At 56.0% G+C, this 26,129-nt stretch overlaps 1 protein-coding gene across 1 annotated transcript in view; it reads left to right on the top strand.

The window, feature by feature from the left end:
* The window catches only part of DNMT1 (DNA methyltransferase 1), a 44,242-nt gene that overhangs the window by 612 nt on the left and 17,501 nt on the right, over positions 1 to 26,129 (top strand). The window contains 25 exon segments of the mRNA XM_077192347.1: positions 4,773 to 4,815; positions 6,037 to 6,144; positions 7,702 to 7,851; positions 7,853 to 7,940; positions 9,636 to 9,708; positions 9,804 to 9,894; positions 10,873 to 10,913; positions 11,025 to 11,076; positions 11,332 to 11,415; positions 11,567 to 11,676; positions 11,775 to 11,893; positions 12,000 to 12,092; positions 12,804 to 12,955; positions 14,277 to 14,464; positions 15,591 to 15,780; positions 16,770 to 16,867; positions 16,956 to 17,103; positions 17,608 to 17,723; positions 19,248 to 19,449; positions 19,538 to 19,671; positions 19,764 to 19,937; positions 21,773 to 21,994; positions 23,476 to 23,668; positions 25,140 to 25,230; positions 25,841 to 25,972. Coding sequence (XP_077048462.1) covers positions 4,773 to 4,815; positions 6,037 to 6,144; positions 7,702 to 7,851; positions 7,853 to 7,940; positions 9,636 to 9,708; positions 9,804 to 9,894; positions 10,873 to 10,913; positions 11,025 to 11,076; positions 11,332 to 11,415; positions 11,567 to 11,676; positions 11,775 to 11,893; positions 12,000 to 12,092; positions 12,804 to 12,955; positions 14,277 to 14,464; positions 15,591 to 15,780; positions 16,770 to 16,867; positions 16,956 to 17,103; positions 17,608 to 17,723; positions 19,248 to 19,449; positions 19,538 to 19,671; positions 19,764 to 19,937; positions 21,773 to 21,994; positions 23,476 to 23,668; positions 25,140 to 25,230; positions 25,841 to 25,972 — 3,092 coding nt within the window.

The raw sequence follows: 26,129 nt of genomic DNA, 5'->3' as shown, positions 1-26,129 counted from the left end.
TCACAGACCTCACAACCCTTAGAGACCCTCAGCCTTCAGAGCCCCTCACAGCCTTCAAAGTCTCTTACAGGCTTCAGAGCCCCTCACAGCTCTCAGGGCCCCTCACAGCCTTCAGAGCCCTTCAGAGCGCTCACAGCTCTCAGAGCTTTCAGAGCCACTCAGAGCCTTCAGAGCTCTGAGCCCCTCACAGACCCCAGAGCCCCTCACAGACCTCACAACCCTTAGAGCCCCTCAAAGCCCCTCACAGCCTTCAAAGCCCTCAGAGCCTTCAGAACTCCTCACATCCCTTACTGCACTCACAGCTCTCAGAGCCCCTCATGACCCTTCAGAGCCCCTCACAGCTCTCAGAGCCCCTCACAGCCTTCAGAGCCCCTCAGAGCCTTCAAAGCCCCTCACAGCCCCTTACAGCCTTCAGAGCTCTGAGCCCCTCAGAGCCCCTCACAACACTCATAGCTCATCACAGCTCTCAGAGCCCCTCACAACCTTCAGAGCCTCTCAGAGCCTTCAAAGCCCCTCAGAGCCCCTCACAGCCTTTAGAGCTCAGAGTCCCTCACAGCTCTCAGAGCCTTCAGAGCTCAGAGCCCCCTCACAGACCCTCACACCTTTCAGAGCCCCTCACAGCCCTTGGAGCCCCTCATGACCCTTTGCAGTCCCTCACAGCTCTGAGCCCCTCAGAGCCCTCACAGCCTTCAGAGCTCTCAGAGCCCTTCAGAACTCCCCACAACCCTTGCTGCACTCACAGCCCCTCATGACCCTTCAGAACCTCTCACAGCCCCTCATGACCCTTCAGAACCTCTCACAGCCCCTCATGACCCTTCACAGCCCCTCACACGCAGACCCCACCCAGGGAGGACTGAGGGCCCCCCCAGCCTTGGCAATGTCACCCCCTCATGGCACTGACACCACCCTCAGCCCTGTCAGTGACACCCCCCGGGATGGGCTGAGACCCCCGGGATGGGCTGAGGGCCACCAGCCCTGGCACTGACACCCCCCCATGTCACTGACACCCCATAATGGCAGTGACAGCCCCCCATGTCACTGACACCCCCCCAATGGCAGTGACACCCCCCCATGGCACTGACACCCCCCAATGTCACTGACACCCCCCCAATGGCACTGACACCCCCCAATGGCACTGACACCCCCCCAATGGCACTGACACCCCCCAATGGCACTGACACCCCCTCATGGCACTGACACCCCCTCATGGCACTGACACCCCCCAATGTCACTGACACCCCCCCAATGTCACTGACACCCCCCCAATGGCACTGACACCCCCCCAATGGCACTGACACCCCCCAATGGCACTGACACCCCCCAATGGCACTGACACCCCCTCATGGCACTGACACCCCCCAATAGCACTGACACCCCCTCATGTCACTGACACCCCCTCATGGCACTGACACCCCCCAATAGCACTGACACCCCCCCAATGGCACTGACACCCCCTCATGTCACTGACACCCCCCCAATGGCACTGACACCCCCCAATGGCACTGACACCCCCCCAATGGCACTGACACCCCCCAATAGCACTGACACCCCCCCAATGGCACTGACACCCCCTCATGTCACTGACACCCCCCCAATGGCACTGACAGCCCCCCCAAAATCAGTGACCCCCCCAGGACTGGGCTGTCAGCATCACCTTGCATTGACAGACCCCCCCAAAATTACCCTGATGCCCCCAAAATGACCCTGACCCCCCTCAACCCCCCCCCAAAATTACCCTGATGCCCCCAAAATGACCCTGATCCCCCTCAACCCCCCCCCAAAATTACCCTGATGCCCCCAAAATTACCCTGACCCCCCTCAACCCCCCCCCCAAAATTACCCTGATACTTCTGGACCCCCCAAAATTACCCTGATCCCCCTCCAACCCCCCAAAATTACCCTGATGCCCCTAAAATTACCCTGACCCCCCAAAAGTGCCCTGCCCCCCTCTGCAGTGACCCCCCCCCCATATTTTGGGGACCCCCCCCTCCTCTCCAGCCCCGGACCCCCCAAATCCCCCCTGCCCCAGTTTTGGGGTGCCCACGTGGCCCTGGCTTTGTCCCCCACCCCGTGTCCCCTGTTCAGGGATTTTTGGGGTGGGGGTGTGGCACATTTTGGGGTGATCCCGGTGGCAATTGTCACTGTGTCCCCCCAAAACCCCTCCTGTGCCCCCCAGGCCGGGCAGGAAGGGGGGGGCCCCAAACCCCTCCCCCGCTTCCGGCGCGGTGCCCGCGCTGTCCCCAAGGTCCCCGAGGCTGTCCCCAAACCCGGGGGACCCCCAAAATCCCCCCCAAAAAACCCCAGATCCTGCAGGAAAAGGGAAATGGGAAGTGGGGGTGGCACTGGAGAGGTGCTGGGACATGGGGACATGGGGACAAGGTGGTGGCCTGGGGACAGGGGCCACCCCAGAGGGGACAGGAGCCATCCTGGGGGGGACAGGAGCCATCCTGGGGGGGACCGGAGCCATCCCGAGGGGACAGGAGCAATCCTGGGGGGACAGGGGCCACCCCAGAGGGGACAGGAGCCATCCTGGGGGGACAGGGTGGTGGCCTGGGGACAGGAGCCACCCCAGAGGGGACAGGAGCCATCCCAGGGGGGACAGGAGCCATCCCGAGGGGACAGGAGCCACCCCAGAGGGGACAGGAGCCACCCCAGAGGGGACAGGGGCCACCCCAGAGGGGACAGGAGCCATCCTGGGGGGACAGGAGCCACCCCAGAGGGGACAGGGGCCACCCCAGGGGGACAGGAGGCATCCCAGAGGGGACAGGAGCCACCCTGGGGGGACAGGAGCCATCCTGGGGGGGACAGGAGCCACCCTGGGGGGACAGGAGCCACCCCAGAGGGGACAGGAGCCACCCTGGGGGGACAGGAGACACCCCAGAGGGGACAGGAGCCATCCTGGGGGGACAGGAGCCACCCCAGAGGGGACAGGGGCCACCCCAGAGGGGACAGGAGCCATCCCGGGGGGACAGGAGCCATCCTGGGGGGACAGGAGCCACCCCAGAGGGGACAGGAGCCATCCTGGGGGGACAGGAGCCACCCCAGAGGGGACAGGAGCCATCCCGAGGGGACAGGAGCCATCCCAGAGGGGACAGGAGCCACCCCAGAGGGGACAGGAGCCATCCCAGAGGGGACAGGAGCCATCCTGGGGGGACAGGAGCCACCCCAGAGGGGACAGGAGCCACCCCAGAGGGGACAGGAGCCATCCCAGAGGGGACAGGAGCCATCCTGGGGGGACAGGAGCCATCCTGGGGGGACAGGAGCCACCCCAGAGGGGACAGGAGCCATCCCAGAGGGGACAGGAGCCATCCCAGAGGGGACAGGAGCCATCCTGGGGGGACAGGAGCCACCCCAGAGGGGACAGGAGCCATCCCAGAGGGGACAGGAGCCATCCTGGGGGGACAGGAGCCATCCCAGGGGGACAGGAGCCACCCCAGAGGGGACAGGAGCCATCCTGGGGGGACAGGAGCCATCCTGGGGGGACAGGAGCCACCCCAGAGGGGACAGGAGCCATCCTGGGGGGACAGGAGCCACCCCAGAGGGGACAGGAGCCACCCCAGAGGGGACAGGAGCCATCCTGGGGGGACAGGAGCCATCCCAGAGGGGACAGGAGCCATCCCAGAGGGGACAGGAGCCACCCCAGAGGGGACAGGAGCCATCCCAGAGGGGACAGGAGCCACCCCAGAGGGGACAGGAGCCATCCTGGGGGGACAGGAGCCATCCCAGAGGGGACAGGAGCCATCCCAGAGGGGACAGGAGCCATCCTGGGGGGACAGGAGCCATCCTGGGGGGACAGGAGCCATCCTGGGGGGACAGGAGCCATCCTGGGGGGGACAGGAGCCATCCTGGGGGGGACAGGAGCCACCCCAGAGGGGACAGGAGCCATCCCAGAGGGGACAGGAGCCATCCTGGGGGGACAGGAGCCACCCCAGAGGGGACAGGAGCCACCCCAGAGGGGACAGGAGCCATCCCAGAGGGGACAGGAGCCATCCTGGGGGGACAGGAGCCACCCCAGAGGGGACAGGAGCCACCCCAGAGGGGACAGGAGCCACTCCAGAGGGGACAGGGGCCACCCCAGAGGGTCCCATCCCAAACCCCTGTGGATGGGACATTCCCAGGGAATGGCTGTGGCACCTGAGGGGTCCTGACCTGGCTCGTGTCCCCTGTCCTGACCCCAATCCTGGGGTTCTGATCCCAATCCTGGGGTCCTGACCCCATTCCAAGGGTCCTGACCCCAATCTGGGGTTTCTGATCCCAATTTGGGGACCCTGACCCCAGTCCTGGGGGTCCTGACCCCAATATGGGTTTTCTGACCCCAGTCCTGGGGTTCTGGCCCCATTCCAAGGGTCCTGACCCCAATCTGGGGTTTCTGACCCCAATTCTGATAGTCCTGACCATAATCTGGGGGTCCTGACTCCAATCCTGGGGGCTCTGACCCCAATCCCAGGGTCCTGACCCCATCCCAGAGGTTCTGACCCCAATTCTGATGGTTCTGACCCCAATCTGGGGGTCCTGACCCCAATCCTGGGGGTCCTGACTCCAATTCTGGGGTTCTGACCCCAAATCAGGGGTTGTGACCCCAATCCTGATGGTCCTGACCCCAATCCCGGGGTCCTGACCCCAATCCTGATGGTCCTGACCCCAATCCCGGGGTTCTGACCCCAATTCTGGGGTTTCTGACCCCAATCCTGATGGTCGGATTGTCCCTTTGTCCCTTTGTCCCTTTGTCCCCTTGTCCCCTCCCTCGGTGTCCGTCCCCCCCCCCCCCCCAGGCTGCAGGACTTGGAGCGGGATGAGGAGAACCTGGGAGAGAAGGTGAGTCCTGAATGTCCCCAGTGTCACCTGGGCTGTCCTGAATGTCCCCAGTGTCACCTGGGCAGTCCTGAATGTCCCCAATGTCACCTGGGCTGTCCTGAATGTCCCCAGTGTCACCTGGGCAGTCCTGAATGTCCCCGGTGTCACCTGGACTGTCCTGGAGTGTCCCCGGTGTCACCTGTCTGTCCTGAATGTCCCCAGTGTCACCTGGGCTGTCCTGAATGTCCCCAATGTCACCTGGGCAGTCCTGGAGTGTCCCCAGTGTCACCTGCCAGTCCTGGAGTGTCCCCAGTGTCACCTGGGCTGTCCTGAATGTCCCCAGTGTCACCTGAATGTCCCCAGTGTCACCTGGGCAGTCCTGAATGTCCCCAGTGTCACCTGGGATGTCCTGAATGTCCCCAGGGTCACCTGAATGTCCCCAGTGTCACCTGTCTGTCCTGAAAGTCCCCAATGTCACCTGTCTGTCCTGAATGTCCCCAGTGTCACCTGCGCTGTCCTGGAGTGTCCCCGGTGTCACCTGGGCTGTCCTGAATGTCCCCAGTGTCACCTGTCTGTCCTGAAAGTCCCCAATGTCACCTGTCTGTCCTGAATGTCCCCAGTGTCACCTGCGCTGTCCTGGAGTGTCCCCAGTGTCACCTGGGCTGTCCTGAATGTCCCCAGTGTCACCTGGGCTGTCCTGGAGTGTCCCCAATGTCACCTGGGCAGTCCTGGAGTGTCCCCAGTGTCCCCTCAGTGTCCCCAATGTCCCCGATGTCCCCAGGAGAGCGTCCAGGAGAAGCTGAGCCTCATCCACGGCTTCCTGCTCCTGATATCCCCTCCATCCCCGGTGTCCCCTCAATGTCCCCAGTGTCCCCTCAATGTCCCCAAGGTCCCCTCGGTGTCCCCAAGGTCCCCTCAGTGTCCCCAAGGTCCCCTCAGTGTCCCCAATGTCCCCAGGAGAGCGTCCAGGAGAAGCTGAGCCTCATCCACAGCTTCCAGCTCCCGATGTCCCCAATGTGTCCCCTCCATCCCCGGTGTCCCCGCCGTGTCCCTGCTGTCCCCTCAGTGTCCCCAAGGTCCCCTTGGTGTCCCCAGGAGAGCGTCCAGGAGAAGCTGAGCCTCATCCACGGCTTCCTGTCCCTGATGTCCCCACCGTGTCCCCTCCATCCCCAGTGTCCCCTCAGTGTCCCCAAGGTCCCCTCAGTGTCCCCAGTGTCCCCTCGGTGTCCCCAATGTCCCCAGGAGAGCGTCCAGGAGAAGCTGAGCCTCATCCACGGCTTCCTGCAGGCTGAGGTGCAGCTGCAGCTCAGCGAGCTCGAGGCCAAACTGCGCCGGGAGGAGCTGAGCGAGGTGAGAGCCGAACATGGGATTTGGGGTGAAACACCTGGGGAAGGCTAAAAACACTGGGATTTGGGGTGAAACTCTGGGATTTGGGGTGAAACACCTGGGGAAGGCTAAAAACAACTGGGATTTGGGGTGAAACACCTGGGAAATCCTAAAAAACACCGGGATTTGGGGTGAAACACCGGGATTTGGGGTAAAACACCTGGGAAATCCTAAAAAACACCGGGATTTGGGGTGAAACACCTGGGAAAGGCTAAAAAACACCGGGATTTGGGGTGAAACACCTGGGAAAGGCTAAAAAACACCGGGATTTGGGGTGAAACTCTGGGATTTGGGGTAAAACCCCGGGATTTGGGGTAAAACACCTGGAAACCAGGAAAACCCTGGGACTCCACTCTGCCCCTGCTTTCCCTGTGGGATTTGGGATCACAAATCCCTATGGGGTTTGGGATCACACCCTGGGATTTGGGATCACACCCTGGGATTTGGGATCATGAATCCCCTATGGGGTTTGGGATCACATCCCGGGATTCATGCTTAGCCTCCCTTTCCCCAGAGGATTTGGGATCATGAATCTCCTATGGGGTTTGGGATCACACCCTGGGATTTGGGATCACACCCCTGGGATTTGGGATCATGAATCCCTGTGGGATTTGGGATCACATCCCAGGATTCATACTCAGCCTCCCTTTCCCAAGGGGATTTGGGATCATGAATCCCTGTGGGATTTGGGATCACACCCTGGGGTTTGGGATCACACTCTGGGATTTGGGATCGTGAATCCCCTATGGGGTTTGGGATCACACCCTGGGATTTGGGATCATGAATCCCCTATGGGGTTTGGGATCATGAATCCCTATGGGATTTGGGATCAAGCCCCAGGATTTGGGTGCTCCCGTCCCCAGGAGCGTTACCTGGCCAAGGTGAAGGCGCTGCTGCGCCAGGAGCTCTCACTGAGCCCCCAATGGCTCAGCTCCCAATTCCCCTATGGGGTTTGGGATCATGAATCCCCTATGGGGTTTGGGATCACACCCTGGGGTTTGGGATCATGAATCCCCTATGGGGTTTGGGATCACACCCTGGGATTTGGGATCACGAATCCCTATGGGGTTTGGGATCACACCCTGGGATTTGGGATCATGAATCCCCTGTGGGGTTTGCGATCACACCCTGGGATTTGGGATCACACCCTGGGATTTGGGATCACGAATCCCTGTGGGATTTGGGATCACATCCCGGGATTCATGCTCAGCCTCCCTTTCCCAAGGGGATTTGGGATCATGAATCCCCTATGGGGTTTGGGATCACACTCTGGGGTTTGGGATCACACCCTGGGATTTGGGATCATGAATCCCTGTGGGATTTGGGTGCTCCCGTCCCCAGGAGCGTTACCTGGCCAAGGTGAAGGCGCTGCTGCGCCAGGAGCTCTCACTCAGCTCCCAATGGCTCAGCTCCCAATTCCCCCATGGGGTTTGGGATCATGAATCCCCTGTGGGGTTTGGGATCATGAATCCCTATGGGATTTGGGATCAAGCCCCAGGATTTGGGTGCTCCCATCCCCAGGAGCGTTACCTGGCCAAGGTGAAGGCGCTGCTGCGCCAGGAGCTCTCGGCCCCCAACGGCTCCGGGGGCCCCAGTGCCAACGGCTGCCCCGGGAACGGCGCCTTCGGCAGCGATGAGGATGAGGACGGGGCCATGGAGCTCGAGGAGGGGGGTGGCAGCGTCCTCGTCCCCGTCCTGCTCCGGCCCCGCCGCCAGGGCACGGAAATCCCGCAGGAGCCGCTCCAACGGGGACGCCAAAAGTGAGGATTTGGGGTTTCGGGGTTTTTTTGCGGTGTAAATGGGGGATTTGGGGGGGTTTGGGGTGGGGCAGGTCCCATTGGGATGGGGGGGGGTTCTCTCAGGAAGGGTTTTGGGGTCTCCTGGTTTTGGGGTGTGACAATTTCCATGGGGATCAAGAACTGGGATCACCTCAGGAAGAGTTTTGGGGTCTCCTTGGGAAGGGTTTTGGGGTCTCCTCAGGAAGGGTTTTAGGGTCTCCTCAGGAAGGGTTTTGGGGTCTTCTCTGGAAGGGTTTTAGGGTCACCTTGGGAAGGGTTTTGGGGTCTCCTCAGGGAAGGGTTTTGGGGTCTCTTGGTTTTGGGGTGTGACAATTTCCATGGGGATCAAGAACTGGGATCACCTCAGGAAGAGTTTTGGGGTCTCCTCAGGAAGGGTTTTGGGGTCTCCTCAGGAAGGGCTTTGGGGTCTCCTCAGGAAGGGTTTTGGGGTCTCCTCAGGAAGGATTTTGGGGTCTCCTTAGGAAGGGCTTTGGGGTCTCCTCAGGAAGGGTTTTGGGGTCTCCTTGGGAAGGGCTTTGGGGTCACCTCATGAAGGTTTTGGGGTCTCCTCAGGAAGGATTTTGGGGTCTCCTCAGGAAGGGTTTTGGGGTCTTCTCTGGAAGGGTTTTAGGGTCACCTTGGGAAGGGTTTTGGGGTCTCCTCAGGAAGGGTTTTAGCGTCTCCTCAGGGAAGGGTTTTGGGGTCTCTTGGTTTTGGGGTGTGACAATTTCCATGGGGATCAAGAACTGGGATCTCCTCTGGAAGGTTTTGGGGTCTCCTTGGGAAGGTTTTGGGGTCTCCTCATGAAGGTTTTGGGGTCTCCTCAGGAAGGGCTTTGGGGTCACTTCTGGAAGGGTTTTGGGGTCACCTCAGGAAGGTTTTGGGGTCTCCTCAGGAAGGATTTTAGGGTCCCCTTGGGAAGGGCTTTAGGGTCTCCTCCTGAAGGGTTTTGGGGTCTCCTCAGGAAGGATTTTAGGGTCACCTCATGAAGGGTTTTGGGGTCTCCTTGGGAAGGGTTTTGGGGTCTCCTTGGGAAGGGCTTTGGGATCTCCTCAGGAAGGTTTTAGGGTCTCCTCTGGAAGGGTTTTGGGGTCTCCTCTGGAAGGGTTTTGGGGTCTCCTCTGGAAGGGTTTTGGGGTCTCCTCAGGAAGGATTTTGGGGTCTCCTCATGAAGGTTTTGGGGTCTCCTCAGGAAGGATTTTAGGGTCTCCTTAGGAAGGGCTTTGGGGTCTCCTCAGGAAGGTTTTGGGGTCTCCTTGGGAAGGGCTTTGGGGTCACCTCATGAAGGTTTTGGAGTCTCCTCATGAAGGTTTTGGGGTCTCCTCAGGAAGGATTTTGGGGTCTCCTTGGGAAGGGCTTTGGGGTCTCCTCAGGAAGGGTTTTGGGGTCACCTCTGGAAGGTTTTGGGGTCTCCTCAGGGAAGGGTTTTGGGGTCACCTCTGGAAGGTTTTGGGGTCTCCTCAGGAAGGATTTTAGGGTCTCCTTAGGAAGGTTTTGGGGTCTCCTCTGGAAGGTTTTGGGGTCTCCTCCTGAAGGGTTTTAGGGTCTCCTCTGGAAGGTTTTGGGGTCTCCTCTGGAAGGGTTTTGGGGTCTCCTCCTGAAGGGTTTTGGGGTCTCCTGGCCTTGGGGTGTGGCAATTCCCGTTGGGATTTGGGATCCTCCGTGCTTTTCCCGCAGAGTCCCCGGCCAGCGCCCGCGTCACCCGCAGCTCCGGCCGGCAGCCGTCCATCCTCAGCCTCCTGTCCAAAGGGTCAGTGGGAAGGGTCACCCTCCTCTTCCTCATCCCACCATCCCAAACCCTTCCCATTCCCCAAAAAAAATCCCATTCTGGGTTCGATCCCGCAGACCCAACAAGAGGAAATCAGAGGAGGCCAACGGGGAGGTGAAGCCGGAGCTGATGAACGTGGAGAAGGAGGAGGAGGAGCTGGAGGAGAAGGTTGGTGGTGACACCCTGGGCCTTTTCCAGGTCATTTTTGGGGTGATTTCCCGGGATTTTGTCAGTGGTGACATCCTGGACCTTTTCCAGGTCGTTTTTGGGGTGATTTCCCAGGATTTTGGTTGGTGGTGACACCCTGGACCTTTTCCAGACCTTTTTTGGGGTGATTTCCCAGGATTTTGGTTGGTGGTGACACCCTGGGCCTTTTCCAGGTCGTTTTTGGGGTGATTTCCAGGATTTTGGTTGGTGGTGACACCCTGGACCTTTTCCAGGTCATTTTTGGGGTGATTTCCCAGGATTTTGTCAGTGGTGACACCCTGGACCTTTTCCAGGTCATTTTTGGGGTGATTTCCCAGGATTTTGGTTGGTGGTGACACCCTGGACCTTTTCCAGGTCGTTTTTGGGGTGATTTCCCAGGATTTTGGTCAGTGGTGACACCCTGGGCCTTTTCCAGGTCATTTTTGGGGTGATTTCCCAGGATTTTGTCAGTGGTGACACCCTGGGCCTTTTCCAGGTCGTTTTTGGGGTGATTTCCCAGGATTTTGGTCAGTGGTGACATCCTGGACCTTTTTTGGGGTGATTTCCCAGGATTTTGTCAGTGGTGACATCCTGGACCTTTTCCAGGTCATTTTTGGGGTGATTTCCCAGGATTTTGTCAGTGGTGACATCCTGGACCTTTTCCAGGTCGTTTTTGGGGTGATTTCCCAGGATTTTGTCAGTGGTGACATCCTGGACCTTTTCCAGGTCGTTTTTGGGGTGATTTCCCAGGATTTTGTCAGTGGTGACTTCCAGACTTGTCCTGGTTGTTTTTGGGGTGATTTCCCAGGATTTTGTCAGTGGTGACTTCCAGACTTGTCCTGGTTGTTTTTGGGGTGATTTCCCAGGATTTTGCTCTGTTGTGACATCCTGGGGTGATTTCCCAGCATTTTTGGCCACATTTTCCTTTTCCCTTTTTTTTTTTTTTGCCTTTTTCTCCAGGATCAAGATGAGAAAAGGATGAAAATGGAAACCAAAGATGGGTGAGGAAAAGGGGGGGAACATTCCCAGAGCCGTGTCCCGCTGACGGTGACAACGACAACGACGACGTCGCTGCTCCATCCTCATCCCAGAATTTCATTTTCCCCTCCCAGGTCGGAAATCAAAGACGAAATCCCTCAGGTTAAAATCACTGCTCCTGCTAAAGTAAGTCCCTCCTCATTCCAGCTTTTTTTTGGGATCTCTAAATCCCTTAAAACTCCTGAATTTTAGGGTTTTTTGGGATGAGTTGATTATTCCAAAGCATGGATTACCCTATGGGGAACACAAACCCATTTCCAGCTTCCCAAAACCAAACAGCTGGGGCTGGTTCTGATGGGGAAACCCCAAATTTTCCCAAAATCCTGGAGAATTCCGGGAATAACTTTGGGAAAAGCTGATTCTCCCTCCCCTCTCCCGCAGACCACCCCCCCAAAATGCCTCGACTGCCGGCAGTACCTGGACGACCCCGACCTCAAATTCTTCCAAGGGGACCCCGACGACGCCGTAAGGGATCCAAACCCTCCTTCCTCGAGCTCAGGAACATCCCTAAATCAGGAACATCCCTAAATCAGGAACATCCCTAAATCCCTTTTTTTTTTGGTTTTTTTTTGTTGTTTTTTTTGGTTTTTTTGGTTTTTCCCTGCCCCAAACCCAGCTGGAGGAGCCGGAGATGCTGACGGACGAGCGCTTGTCCATCTTCGACGCCAACGAGGACGGCTTCGAGAGCTACGAGGACCTTCCCCAGCACAAAGTCACCTCCTTCAGGTGAGACCCCGGGGGCTGGAATCCCCTCTGGAATCCCCTCTGGAATCCCCTCTGGAACCTAACCCCAACCCTAACCCTAACCCTGTCCCCCCCGGCAGCGTTTACGACAAGAGGGGGCACCTGTGTCCCTTCGACACCGGCCTCATCGAGAGGAACATCGAGCTCTACTTCAGCGGCGTCGTCAAACCCATCTACGACGACAACCCCTGCATGGACGGTGAGGGCCCGCCCGCGGTTTTGGGGCATTTTTGGGATTTCCCATTCCAGGTGGGAACGGTCCAGATTTTTGGGGGTTTTTTTGGGTTTTTTTTTTGGCTTGGCAGGTGGGGTGAGAGCCAAGAAGTTGGGGCCCATCAACGCCTGGTGGATCACGGGCTTCGACGGCGGGGAGAAGGCGCTGATCGGCTTCAGCACAGGTGAGGAGGGGAATTTGGGGGAGTTTGGGGGAATTTGGGGCTTTTTGGGGTTGGTTTTGGGTTATTTTGGGGTTTTTTTTGAGGGGAAGGATTCAGGGTTTTTGCCCTTTCTCCTCCTTTTTCTCCCTTCTTTCTTCTCCCTTTCTCTTCCTTTTCTCCTTTTTTTTTCTGTTTTCTTTTCTCCCTTTTTGTTCCATTTTCTTTTCTCCCTTTTTTTCCATTTTCTTTTCTCCCTTTTTTTCCATTTTCTCTCTTTTTCTCCCTTTACTTCTTCCTTCTCCTTTTGTTCCTGTTTTTTCTTGTTTTCTTTTTTCTTTCTTTTTCTTTCTTTTTCTCTTTTTTTCCCTCTCTTTTTTCCATTTTTTCTCTGTCTTTTTTTCTCTTTTCTTCTCCTTCCTTCTTTCTCTCCTCTTTTCTCCTTTTTCCTGCTCTTTCCCCCTTCATTTTCTTTTTTTCTCTTTTCCTTCTTCTTTCTTTCCTCCTCTTTCCTTTTTTCCTGCTCTTTTCCCCTTTATTTTCTTTCTCTTTTCCTTCCTCTTTCTTTCCTCCTTTTTCTCCATTTTCCTGCTTTTTTTCCCCTTATTTTCTTTCCTCCCCTTTTCCTCTTTTCCCCTTTATTTCTTCTCTTTTTCCCCCATTCCTTTCCTCCCCCCCACCCAAAACCCCCCATTTTTCCCCAAATTCCCCCAATTTTGGGGTTTTTTTCCCCAGCTTTTGCCGACTACATCCTGATGGAGCCGAGCGAGGAGTACGCGCCCACCTTCGCGCTGATGCAGGAGAAGATCTACATGAGCAAGATCGTGGTGGAGTTCCTGCAGAACAATCGCCACGTCAGCTACGAGGACCTGCTCAACAAGATCGAGGTGACGGCGCCACCGCAGGGACCGTCCCGACCCTTCCCAGCCATCCCAAACATTCCCAACCATCCCAAACCATCCTGACCCTTCCCAACCATCCCCAACTCTTCTGAACCATCCCGACCCTTCCCAACCATCTCCAAACATTCCCAACTCTTCCCAACCATCCCAAACCATCCCCAACTCTTCCCAACCATCCCGACTCTTCTAAACCATCCCAAACCATCCCCGACCCTTCCCAACCATCCCAAACCATCCCCAACCCTTCTAAACCATCCCAAACCATCCCCGACCCTTCCCAACCATCCCAAACCATCCCCGACCCTTCCCAACCATCCCAAACCATCCCCAACCCTTCCCAACCATCCCAAACCATCCCCAACCCTTCCCAACCATCCCAAACCATCTCCAACCCTTCCCAACCATCCCCAACCATCTCCAACCCTTCCCAACCATCCCAAACCATCTCCAACCCTTCCCAACCATCCCAAACCATCTCCAACCCTTCCCAACCATCCCAAACCATCCCCAGCCCTTCCCAACCATCCCAAACCATCCCAAACCCTTCCCAACCATCCCCAACCATCTCCAACCCTTCCAAACCCTTCGCAACCATCCCCAACCCTTCCCAACCATCTCCAAACATTCCCAACCATCCCAAACCATCCCGACCCTTCTAAACCATCCCAAACTCTTCCAAACCATCCAAAACCATTCCCAACCATCCCAAACTCTTCCCAACCATCCCAAACCATCCCCAACCCTTCCCAACCATCCCAAACCATCCCCAACCCTTCTAAACCATCCCAAACCATCTCCAACTCTTCTAAATCATCCCCAACCATCCCAAACAATCCCAAACCCTTCCAAACCATCCCAAACCATCCCCAACCCTTCCCAACCATCTCCAACCATCCCAAACCATCTCCAACCCTTCCCAACCATCCCCAACTCTTCCCAACCACCCCCAACCCTTCCCAACCATCCCCAACCCTTCCCAACCATCCCCGACTCTTCCCAACCCTTCCCAACCCTTCCCAACCCTTCCAAACCATTCCCAACCATCCCAAACCATCACCAACCCTTCCCAACCATCTTCAACCATCTCAACCCTTCCCAACCTTGGTGACCTTTGGAATGGGCGCTCTGGGGAGGGGTCAGAGACCATCCCCAACCCTTCCCAACCATCCCGAACCATCTCCAACCATCTCAACCCTTCCCAACCTTGGTGACCCTCAGAATGGGCGATCTGGGGAGCGGTCAGAGACCATCCCCAACCCTTCCCAACCATCCCCAACCCTTCCCAACCCTTCCCGACCTCCCCCAGACCACGGTGCCGCCGGCGGGGCTCAACTTCAACCGTTTCACGGAGGACTCGCTGCTGCGCCACGCCCAGTTCGTGGTGGAGCAGGTGGAGAGCTACGACGAGGCCGGCGACAGCGACGAGCCCCCGGTGCTCATCACGCCCTGCATGAGGGACCTCATCAAGCTGGCCGGGGTCACCCTGGGCAAGAGGTGAGGTCTGGGGGCAAAAAACCCAAAATCGGGAAAATCCAACCAGAATCTGGGAAGTGGGACCTCGAAAGTAAAAGAATTTGCCCAAAACTGGTGAGGATTTGGGTTCAGTAGTGAGAGAGAAGTGCTGGGAATCAGAGCAGAAACCCTCCCAAAATTGGGACAGTTCTCCCAAAATTGGGAAGATCCCCCTCAAGATCACAAAAACCCTCTCAAAATTGGGACAATTCTCCCAAAATTGGGACAGTTCTCCCAAAACTGGGAAGATCCTCCCAAGATCACAAAAACCCTCCCAAAATTGGGACAGTTCTCCCAAAATTGGGAAGATCCCCCCAAGATCACAAAAACCTTCCCAAAATTGGGACAATTCTCCCAAAATTGGGAAGATCCTCCCAAGATCACAAAAACCCTCCCAAAATTGGGACAGTTCTCCCAAAATTGGGAAGATCCTCCCAAGATCACAAAAACCCTCCCAAAATTGGGACAGTTCTCCCAAAATTGGGAAGATCCCCCCAAGATCACAAAAACCCTCCCAAAATTGGGAAGATCCTCCCAAAACTGGGCAAACCCAAACCTGGTGCTGCTCCAGAAGGGGAAGGACTTTGGGTTGAGTCCCCAAAATCCATCCTCACCTTCTGGGGACCTCACCCGGCACCTGTGGGGGTCCCTTGGTCTCCCAAAATTTGGAAGATCCACCCAAGATCACAAAACCCTGTCAAAACTGGGACAATTCTCCCAAAATTGGGAAGATCCTCCCAAAATTGGGACAATTCTCCCAAAATTGGGAAGATCCTCCCAAGATCACAAAACCCTCCCAAAATTTGGGAAGACCCTCCCAAAATTGGGAGAATTCTCCCAAAATTGGGAAGATCCTCCCAAGATCACAAAAACCCTCCCAAAATTTGGGAAGACCCTCCCAAAATTGGGACAATTCTCCCAAAATTGGGAAGATCCTCCCAAAACTGGGCAAACCCAAACCTGGTGCTGCTCCAGAAGGGGAAGGACGCTGGGTTGGGTCCCCAAAGTCCATCCTCACCTTCTGGGGACCTCACCCAGCACCTGCGGGGGTCCCTGGGGTGGTGTCCCCGCCCCTGGGCGTGGCCTGAGCGCTGTCCCCGTGCCGCAGGCGAGCCGTGCGGCGCCAGGCCATCCGCCACCCCACGCGCATCGACAAGGACAAGGGTCCCACCAAGGCCACCACCACCAAGCTGGTGTACCTCATCTTCGACACCTTCTTCTCGGAGCAGATCGAGAAGGACGAGCGCGAGGAGGACAAGGAGAACGCCACCAAGCGCCGGCGCTGCGGCGTCTGCGAGGTGACCGCGGGTCACCGGTGGGGCAGCGGGGATGCGTTTGGGTGGTTGGTGTTGAAAGGTCTTCCAGCCCTTGGTCAACGTCATGGGTTGGATTGGGTTGGTTGGTCTTGAAGGACTCCCAGTGTTGGTCAGCGTCAGCGTCATGGGTTGGGTTGGTTGTTCTTGAAGGTCTCCTCCAGTCTTGGTCAATATCAGCGTCATGGGTTGGGTTGGTTGGTCTTGAAGGTCTCTTCCAGTCTTGGTCAATATCAGCGTCATGGGTTGGGTTGGTTGGTCTTGAAGGTCTCTTCCAGTCTTGGTCAACGTTACCTCCCTGGGTTGGGTTGGTTGGTCTTGAAGGTCCAGTCTCGGTCAATGTTATTATCGTGGGTTTGGGTGGTTGGTCTTGAAGGACTTTTCCAGTCTTGGTCAATATCAGCGTCATGGGTTGGGTTGGTTGGTCTTGAAGGTCTCTTCCAGTCTTGGTCAATATCAGCGTCATGGGTTGGGTTGGTTGGTCTTGAAGGTCTCTTCCAGTCTCGGTCAACATCAGCATCATGGGTTGAGTTGGCTGATCTTGGAGAGTTTTCCAATCTTGGTCAAAGTTATTATCATAGGCTGGGTTGATCTTAGAGGGCTTTTTCAGCCTTGGTCAACGCCGGTGTCATGGCTTGGGTTGGGTTGGTTGGTCTTGAAGGACTCCCAGTGCTGGTCAACGTCACCTTCCTGGGTTGGGTTGGCTGATCTGGGAGAGTCTTCCAATCTTGGTCAATGCTATTGTCATGGGTTGGGTTGGGTTGGTTGGTCGTGAAGGTCTCTTCCAGTCTTGGTCACAGTTATTACCATAGGCTGGGTTGATCTTGGAGAGCTTTTCCAGCCTTGGTCACTGTCAGTGTCACGGGTTGGTTTTGGAGGATCTTCCAACCTTGGCCAACATCAACATCACGAGTTGGTTGAGTTGATCGTGGAGGGGCATTCCCGGTGTCACCGGTGTCCCCGTCCCGTGCCAGGTGTGCCAGCAGCCCGAGTGTGGCAAGTGCAAGGCGTGCCAGAACATGGTCAAGTTCGGTGGCAGTGGCCGCAGCAAGCAGGCGTGTCTGCAGAGGAGGTGGGTGGCCCTGATGTCCCCAATGTCCCCAATGTCCCCAATGTCCCCAATGTCCCCGCCCCCGGTGACGCCCCCGGTGACGTCGCAGGTGTCCCAACCTGGCGGTGCGGGAGGCGGATGAGGATGAGGAGGTCGATGACAACATCCCCGAGATGCCCTCGCCCAAGAAGATGCTCCAGGGCCGCAAGAAGAAGCAGAACAAGAGCCGGATCTCCTGGGTGGGGGAGCCCATCAAGGTGAGGCACCTGGGCAGGTGAGGGGGCCTGGAAAGGTGAGGGGACACGTCCAGGTGAGGGGACACGTGCAGGTGAGGGGACACGTCCAGGTGAGGGGACACATCCAGGTGAGGGGATCTGGCAAGGTGGGAGAACCCATCCAGGTGAGGGGAACCCATCCAGGAGAGGCCAGAGTTGGATCTCATGGATGGGGGAACCCATCCAGGTGAGGAGAACCCATCCAGGTGAGGCCAGAGTTGGATCTCATGGATGGAGAACCCATCCAGGTGAGGTTAGAATTGGATTTTGTGGGTGAGGGAACCCATCCAGGTGAGGGGAACCCATCCAGGTGAGGCCAGAGTTGGATCTCATGGATGGGGGAACCCATCCAGGTGAGGGGAACCCATCCAGGTGAGGGAACCCATCCAGGTGAGGCCAGAGTTGGATCTCATGGATGGGGGAACCCATCCAGGTGAGGACCTCATCCAGGTGAGGCCGTACCTGTAACGCCCCCGTGCCCCGCAGAGCGACGGCAAGAAGGATTTTTACCAACGCGTCTGCATCGACTCCGAGACGCTGGAGGTGGGAGACTGCGTGTCCGTGAGCCCCGACGACCCCACCAAGCCCCTCTACCTGGCCAGGTGGGTTCTCATTGTTCTCACAGGGGTGGGGACATGGGGACATCCTCACCGAGCCCCTCTACCTGGCCAGGTGGGTTCTCCATGTGCACACAGGGGTGGGGACATGGGGACATCCCTACCAAGCCCCTCTACCTGGCCAGGTGGGTTCTTCGTCTTCCCATGGGGTGGGGGACATGGGGACATCCCTGATGATCCCACCTGGCCAGGTGGGTTCTCCCCAGTCCTATGGGAGGGGGACACCCCTGATGATCCCACCTGCCCAGGTGGGCTCTCCATTCTCCCATGGGTTGGGGACATGGGGATGTCCCCAATGATCCCACCTGGCCAGGTGGGCTCTCCATTCTCCCATGGGTTGGGGACATCCCCAATGATCCCACCTGGCCAGGTGGGTTCTCCCCAGTCCTATGCGTTGGGGACACCCCTGATGATCCCACCTGGCCAGGTGGGCTCTCCATTCTCCCATGGGTTGGGGACATCCCTGATGATCCCACCTGCCCAGGTGGGCTCTCCATTCTCCCATGGGGTTGGGGACACCCCTGATGATCCCACCTGCCCAGGTGGGCTCTCCATTCTCCCATGGGTTGGGGATGTCCCCGATGATCCCACCTGCCCAGGTGGGCTCTCCATTCTCCCATGGGGTTGGGGACATGGGGATGTCCCTGATGATCCCACCTGCCCAGGTGGGCTCTCCATTCTCCCATGGGGTTGGGGACATGGGGACACCCCTGATGATCCCACCTGGCCAGGTGTGTTCTCCATTCTCCCATGGGTTGGGGACATCCCTGATGATCCCACCTGGCCAGGTGGGCTCTCCATTCTCCCATGGGGTTGGGGACAGTGGGATGTCCCCAGTGATCCCACCTGGCCAGGTGGGTTCTCCATTCTCCCATGGGTTGGGGACATGGGGATGTCCCCGATGATCCCACCTGCCCAGGTGGGCTCTCCATTCTCCCATGGCTTGGGGACACCCCTGATGATCCCACCTGCCCAGGTGGGCTCTCCCTTCTCCGAGGGGACTGGGGACATGGGGATGTCCCTGATGATCCCACCTGCCCAGGTGGGTTCTCCCCAGTCCTATGGGTTGCGGATACCCCTGATGATCCCACCAAGTCAGGTGGGTTCTCCATTCTCCCATGGGTTGGGGATGTCCCCAATGATCCCACCTGCCCAGGTGTGTTCTCCATTCTCCCATGGGTTGGGTGTGTTCTCCATTCTCCCATGGGGTTGGGGACAGTGGGATGTCCCCAATGATCCCACCTGCCCAGGTGGGTTCTCCATTCTCCCATGGGGTTGGGGACATGGGGACACCCCTGATGATCCCACCTGGCCAGGTGTGTTCTCCATTCTCCCATGGGGATGGGGACATGGGGACACCCCTGATGATCCCACCAAGCCAGGTGGGCTCTCCATTCTCCCATGGGTTGGGGATGTCCCCAATGATCCCACCTGCCCAGGTGGGTTCTCCATTCTCCCATGGGGATGGGGACATGGGGACATCCCCTCTCACACCGCGCCACCCCTCAGGGTGACGGCCATGTGGGAGGACAGCAGTGGCCAGATGTTCCACGCCCACTGGTTCTGCCCGGGCTCGGACACCGTCCTGGGGGCCACCTCGGACCCTCTGGAGCTGTTCCTGGTGGACGAGTGCGAGGACATGCAGCTCTCCTACATCCACGGCAAGGTCAACGTCATCTACAAGGCGCCCTCGGACAACTGGGCCATGGAGGTGGGGACACGGAGGTGGGGACAGCTGGGCCCGCCCGCGCCGGTCAGCGCCGCCCAGCCCGGCCACGCCGCTGCTCTCTGTCCTCCAGGGCGGGCTGGACACGGAGATCAAGATGGTGGAGGACGATGGGAGGACCTACTTCTACCAGATGTGGTACGACCAGGAGTACGCGCGCTTCGAGAGCCCGCCCAGCACGCAGCCCACCGAGGACAACAAGTACAAGTCAGTTTTTGGGTGGAAAACTCCAAGTTTTGGCTTCTTCCCGCCTGAAAAATGGGATTTTTTTTGGGGAGAACCTGGTGGTGTCCCGGCAGGTTCTGCATGAGCTGCGCACGCCTGGACGAGGTGAGGCACAAGGAGATCCCCAAGGTGGCCGAGCCGCTGGAGGAGGCCGACGGGAAGATGTTCTACGCCGTGGCCACCAAGAACGGCGTCCAGTACCGGGTTGGGGACGGCGTCTACCTGCTGCCAGATGCCTTCTCCTTCAGGTGGGTTTAGAGGATCTCACCTTTGGGGTGAGATTTTGGGATTTTGGGGTTTTCCCCCACCTGGGAATGGCAGGTCTGGTGTCCTGAATTTCCAGAAGTTTGGCATCAAAGTTACCCCAGTTTTGGTTTTCTGGTGTTTCATGGAGAGGTGGCTCTGGTGGGATGATCCTGGAGCTGTGTTTTTGAGGGGTGAATTGGAATTTGGGAATTGCAGGATCGGAGATTTAAAGGTGGGAGATCCCTCTGAGACCCTGAGTTCCAAATTTTGACCCAGTTTTGGGGGGGATAAATTGGAATTATGGAGTTAAGGCACTAAAACCTCCCCAAGATCTCTCAATTCCAAATTTTCACCCAACTTTTGACAAAAATTTTGGGGTCAAGGCTGGAAAACCCCTCCAAGAACCTTCAATTCCAGCTCTCCATTCAACTTTTGATGGACAAACCAAACTCAAGTCCATAAAACCCCTCCAAGAACCTTCAATTTGAGCTCTCCACCCAACTTTTGATGGACAAACCCCTCCAAGACCCCCAAATTCCACCTCTCCACCCAACTTTTGATGGACAAACCCAACTCAAGTCCATAAAACCCCCTCCAAGATCCCCAAATTCCAACTCTCCAACTTTTGTCCAACTTTTGATGGACAAACCCAACTCAAATCCATAAAACCCCTCCAAGATCCCCAAATTCCAACTTTTGATGGACAAACCCAACTCAAATCCATAAAACCCCTCCAAGAACCTTCAATTCCAACTCTCCACCCAACTTTTGGTGCACAAACCCAACTCAAGTCCATAAAACCCCTCCAAGACCCCCAAATTCCAACTTTTGGTGCACAAACCCAACTCAAGTCCATAAAACCCCTCCAAGACCCCCAAATTCCAACTTTTGGTGGACAAACCCAACTCAAGTCCATAAAACCCCTCCAAGAACCTTCAATTCCAGCTCTCCACCCAACTTTTGGTGGACAAACCCCTCCAAGACCCCCAAATTCCAGCTCTCCACCCAACTTTTGGTGCACAAACCCAACTCAAGTCCATAAAACCCCTCCAAGAACCCAAATTCCAACTCTCCACCCACTTCTGGTGCACAAACCCAACTCAAATCCATAAAACCCTTCCAAGAACCTTCAATTCCAGCTCTCCACCCAACTTTTGGTGCACAAACCCAACTCAAGTCCATAAAACCCCTCCAAGACCCCCAAATTCCAGCTCTCCACCCAACTTTTGGTGCACAAACCCAACTCAAGTCTATAAAACCCCTCCAAGACACCCAAATTCAAACTCTCCACCCAACTTTTGATGGACAAACCCAACTCAAGTCCATAAAACCCCTCCAAGACCCCCAAATTCCAACTCTCCATCCAACTTTTGATGGACAAACCCCTCCAAGACCCCCAAATTCCAACTCTCCACCCAGCTTTTGGTGCACAAACCCAACTCAAGTCCATAAAACCCCTCCAAGAACCTTCAATTCCAGCTCTCCACCCAACTTTTGGTGCACAAACCCAACTCAAGTCCATAAAACCCCTCCAACACCCCCAAATTCCAACTCTCCACCCAACTTTTGGTGCACAAACCCAACTCAAATCCATAAAACCCCTCCAAGAACCTTCAATTCCAACTCTCCACCCAACTTTTGGTGCACAAACCCAACTCAAGTCCATAAAACCCCTCCAAGACACCCAAATTCCAACTCTCCAACTTTTGTCCAACTTTTGGTGGACAAACCCAACTCAAGTCCACAAAACCCCTCCAAGCCCCCCCCTAACTCCACCCTCCACCGCCCCCACCTCCCCGTGCCGACGTTTTGGGGCCGTTTCTCCCGATTTCGCCAGCGTGAAGCCGGCCAGCCCGGCCAAGAGGCCCAAGAAGGAGGCGGTGGACGAGGAGCTGCACCCCGAGCACTACCGCAAGTACTCGGAGTACATCAAGGGCAGCAACCTGGACGCGCCCGACCCGTTCCGCGTGGGCCGCATCAAGAGCATCTTCTGCAGCCTCCGCGGCAACGGCAAACCCAACGAGGCCGACATCAAGCTCTGCATCTACAAGTTCTACAGGTGCCGAATCCGGGCGCTTTTGGGGCGTTTTGGGGCGTTTTGGGGAGGTTTGGAGTCGGCGGTGGAAGTCGATTTTGGTGGCTTGAAGTTTTGGCGGTTCTTGGTTGAACTTCATGATTTGGACGGTCCTTGCTGGACCTTCCCAGTTGGAGGAGCCGTCCCAAAACCGGGAGGGTTGTCCCAGACTTGGTGAGGCTGGTTGGCCTCAAAATTGGGAATTTTGTCCCCAAATCCCTGAGGGTTTTTCCCAAAGTTGGGAAGGTGGTCCCAGAATTGATGAGGGTTTGGGGTCGGTGGCACGAGCGGTGCTGGGAGTTGGGGTGGAAATCCACGGACTTGGGTGATCCTGGTGGGACATCTTTGGATGTCTTGAGGTGTCTTTGGACTTCTTCGGATTTTTTGGGGTATTTTTGGATATTTTGGGACATTTTTGGCTGTCCTGGGAGGTCTTGAGATGTCTTTAGAGTTCTCTTGGTGTCTTTGGTTTTTTTTGTGTACCTTTGGATATTTTGGGGCATTTTTGAATGTCTTGGAACATCTTGAGACATCTTTGGATGTCTTGAGATGTCTTTGGACTTCTTTGGATGTCTTTGAATATTTTTTGTGTATCTTTGGATATTCTGGGACATTTTTGGCTGTCCTGGGACACCTTGAGATGTCTTTGGACTTCTTCAGATTTTTTTGGGTATTTTTGGATATTTTGGGGCATTTCTTGATGTCTTGGAACATCTTGAGACATCTTTGGATTTCTTTGATTTTTTTTTGTGCAACTTTGGATATTTTGGGGCATTTTTGGGTGTCTTGGAACATCTTGAGACATCTTTGGATGTCTTTGGATTTTTTGGGCATTTTTGGATATTTTAGGACATTTTTTGATGTCCTGGGATGTCTTGAGATGTCTTTGGATTTTTTGTGTATCTTTCGATATTTTGGGGCATTTTTTGATGTCCTGGGACATCTTGAGACATCTTTGTATTTCTTTGGATTTTTTTTGGTAACTTTGGATATTTTGGGGCATTTTTTGATGTCCTGGGACGTCTTGAGATGTCTTTGGGTTTTTTGGGTATCTTTCGATATTTTGGGGCATTTTTTGATGTCCTGGGACGTCTTGAGATGTCTTTGGATGTCTTTGGATTTTTTGGGCATTTTTGGATATTTTAGGACATTTTTTGATGTCCTGGGACATCTTGAGATGTCTTTGGATATTTTTTTGGGTATCTTTTAATATTTTGGGACATTTTTGGCTGTTCTGGAACATCTCGATTCATCTTCGGATGCCGTGGGCTCTCTTTGAACATCTCAGAACATTTTTGGACATCTCTGCACACCTCCACCTCCCTAAAAACCCCTTTTCCCTCAATCCCTCCCCATCCCACCTCCAACCTTCCCTCCACCCCAAACCCCAACCCCACCACAAGGAGCGCCCACCTCGGGGCTTTCCCCCCCCCCCATAACCCCGGCGTTCTTCTGGAAACTTCCAGGCCCGAGAACACCCACAAGTCCACGAAGGCGAGCTACCACGCCGACATCAACCTGCTCTACTGGAGCGACGAGGAGGCCACCGTGGAGTTCCGGGCGGTCCAGGGCCGCTGCTCCGTGGTCTACGGAGAGGACCTGACCGAGAGCATCCAGGACTACTCAGCCGGGGGCCTGGACCGCTTCTACTTCCTGGAGGTGAGGGACAGGAGAGGCCCCAGGGATGGAGGAGGAGACACCTGAGATGGAGGAAATTTGGGGTGTGGGTGTTCCGTGGTAGGGGGTTGGATTTGGAGCCGGTTCTGAGATTTTGGGGAGGCAAATTTTGGGTGCTAATCTGGGTTTTCAAGGGTCTGGATGAGTTCCTGGAGGTCTGGATGAGTTCCTGGAGGTCTGGATGAGTTCCTGGGGGTCTGGAGACGCCAGGGACGGAGCAAAATTTGGGGTTCTGGTGTTCCGTGGTAGGGGGTTGAATTTGGAGCAGGTTCTGAGATTTTGGGGAGCGAATTTTGGGTACTAATCTGGGTTTTCAAGGGTCTGGATGAATTCCTGGAGGTCTGGAGACACCAGGGACGGAGGAAATTTGGGGTTCTGGTGTTCCGTGGTAGGGTTGGATTTGGAGCCGGTTCTGAGATTTTGGGGAGCAAATTTTGGGTACTAATCTGGGTTTTCAAGGGTCTGGATGAGTTTCTGGGGGTCTGGATGAGTTCCTGGAGGTCTGGATGAGTTCCTGGGGGTCTGGAGACACCAGGGATGAAGTGGAGTTGGGGTTCTTGGTGGTTTTCCATGGAGGGCTTAGATTGGAGATTTTGGGGAGCGAATTTTGGGTGCTAAACTGGGTTTTCAAGGGTCTGGATGAGTTCCTGGAGGTCTGGATGAGTTCCTGGAGGTCTGGAGACACCAGGGACGGAGCAAAATTTGGGGTGTGGGTGTTCCATGGTAGGGGGTTGGATTTGGAGCCGGTTCTGAGATTTTGGGGAGCGAATTTTGGGTGCTAAACTGGGTTTTCAAGGGTCTGGATGAGTTCCTGGGGGTCTGGATGAGTTCCTGGGGGTCTGGATGAGTTCCTGGAGGTCTGGATGAGTTCCTGGGGGTCTGGAGACACCAGGGATGAAGTGGAGTTGGGGTTCTTGGTGGTTTTCCATGGAGGGCTTAGATTGGAGATTTTGGGGAGCGAATTTTGGGTACTAATCTGGGTTTTCAAGGGTCTGGATGAGTTCCTGGAGGTCTGGATGAGTTCCTGGGGGTCTGGATGAGTTCCTGGGGGTCTGGATGAGTTCCTGGGGGTCTGGAGACACCAGGGACGGAGGAAATTTGGGGTTCTGGTGTTCCGTGGTAGGGTTGGATTTGGAGCCGGTTCTGAGATTTTGGGGAGCGAATTTTGGGTGCTAAACTGGGTTTTCAAGGGTCTGGATGAGTTCCTGGGGGTCTGGATGAGTTCCTGGAGGTCTGGAGACACCAGGGATGAAGTCAAGTTGGAGTTCTGGGTGGTTTTTCATTGAAGGGTTGGATTTGGAGCCGGTTCTGAGATTTTGGGGAGGCAAATTTTGGGTGCTAATCTGGGTTTTCAAGGGTCTGGATGAGTTCCTGGAGGCCTGGAGACACCAGGGATGAAGTGAAGTTTGGGTTCTGGTGAAATTGGGATTTTTGTTTGGTTTTTTTTTCCCAGGCTTACAACGCCAAAACCAAGAGCTTTGAGGATCCTCCCAACCATGCCCGGAGCTCCGGGAACAAAGGGAAGGGGAAGGGGAAAGGGAAAGGTGAGGCTGGAAAAGGGGTGGAAAACTGGTGGGAAATGGGTAGAAAAAGGGCAGGAAAAGGGACAGAAAAGTAGTAAAAAAGGGGCAGAAAATGGGGCAGAAGAGAGGTGGGGAAGGGGCTGAATATGGGGCAGAAAATGGGGTGGAAAAGAGGTGGGGTAGGGGCTGGAAAAGGGGCAGAAGATGGGTAAAAATGGGGCATAAAAATGGAGTGGAAAAGGGGTAGGAAAGAGGCAGAAAATGGACAAAAACGGGGCAGAAAATGGGTAAAAAAAGGGCAGAAAAATGGGATGGAAAAGAGGTGGGGAAGAGGCTGGGAAAGGGGCAGAAAATGGGTAAAATGGGGCAGAAAATGGGTAAAACTGGGCAGAAAATGGGTAAAATGGGGCAGAAAATTGGTAAAAAAGGGACAGAAAATGGGTAAAAAAGGGGCAGAAAATGGGTAAAATGGGGCAGAAAATGGGTAAAATGGGGCAGAAATTTGGTAAAAATTGGGCAGAAAATTGGGAAAAAAGTGTCATAAGAGGGTCTGGGAGGCGATGGACTCCCAGAGGAAGATGAGAAGGAGGAAGAGCAGGCCCTGACCCGTCCCTGGCCGGGTTTTTGGCAGGGAAGGGCAAGGGGAGGGTGGTGAGCGCGGAGCAGAGCGAGCAGGAGCCGGCCAAGCTGCAGGTGCCCAAGCTGAGGACCCTGGACGTGTTCTCCGGCTGTGGAGGCCTCTCCGAGGGCTTCCACCAGGCAGGTGAGGTCCAGCTGCTGGAGCTGGGGCTTGGGAAGGGGTGGGAAGGGTCTCAGGGGTTGGCAAATCTGCTGGAGGTTGGCAGTGCCCGGCCTTGGGTGTTCCCGCCTGGGTCTGGGCGTTCACACCCAACCGTGGGCATTGCCACCCACCCGTGGGC

This window comes from Agelaius phoeniceus, chromosome 32 (genome assembly GCF_051311805.1).
Source record: "Agelaius phoeniceus isolate bAgePho1 chromosome 32, bAgePho1.hap1, whole genome shotgun sequence".
Classification (NCBI taxonomy): domain Eukaryota; kingdom Metazoa; phylum Chordata; class Aves; order Passeriformes; family Icteridae; genus Agelaius; species Agelaius phoeniceus.
Note: the sequence above shows the minus strand (reverse complement) of the source record. Positions and strands in the feature narration are given on the sequence as shown.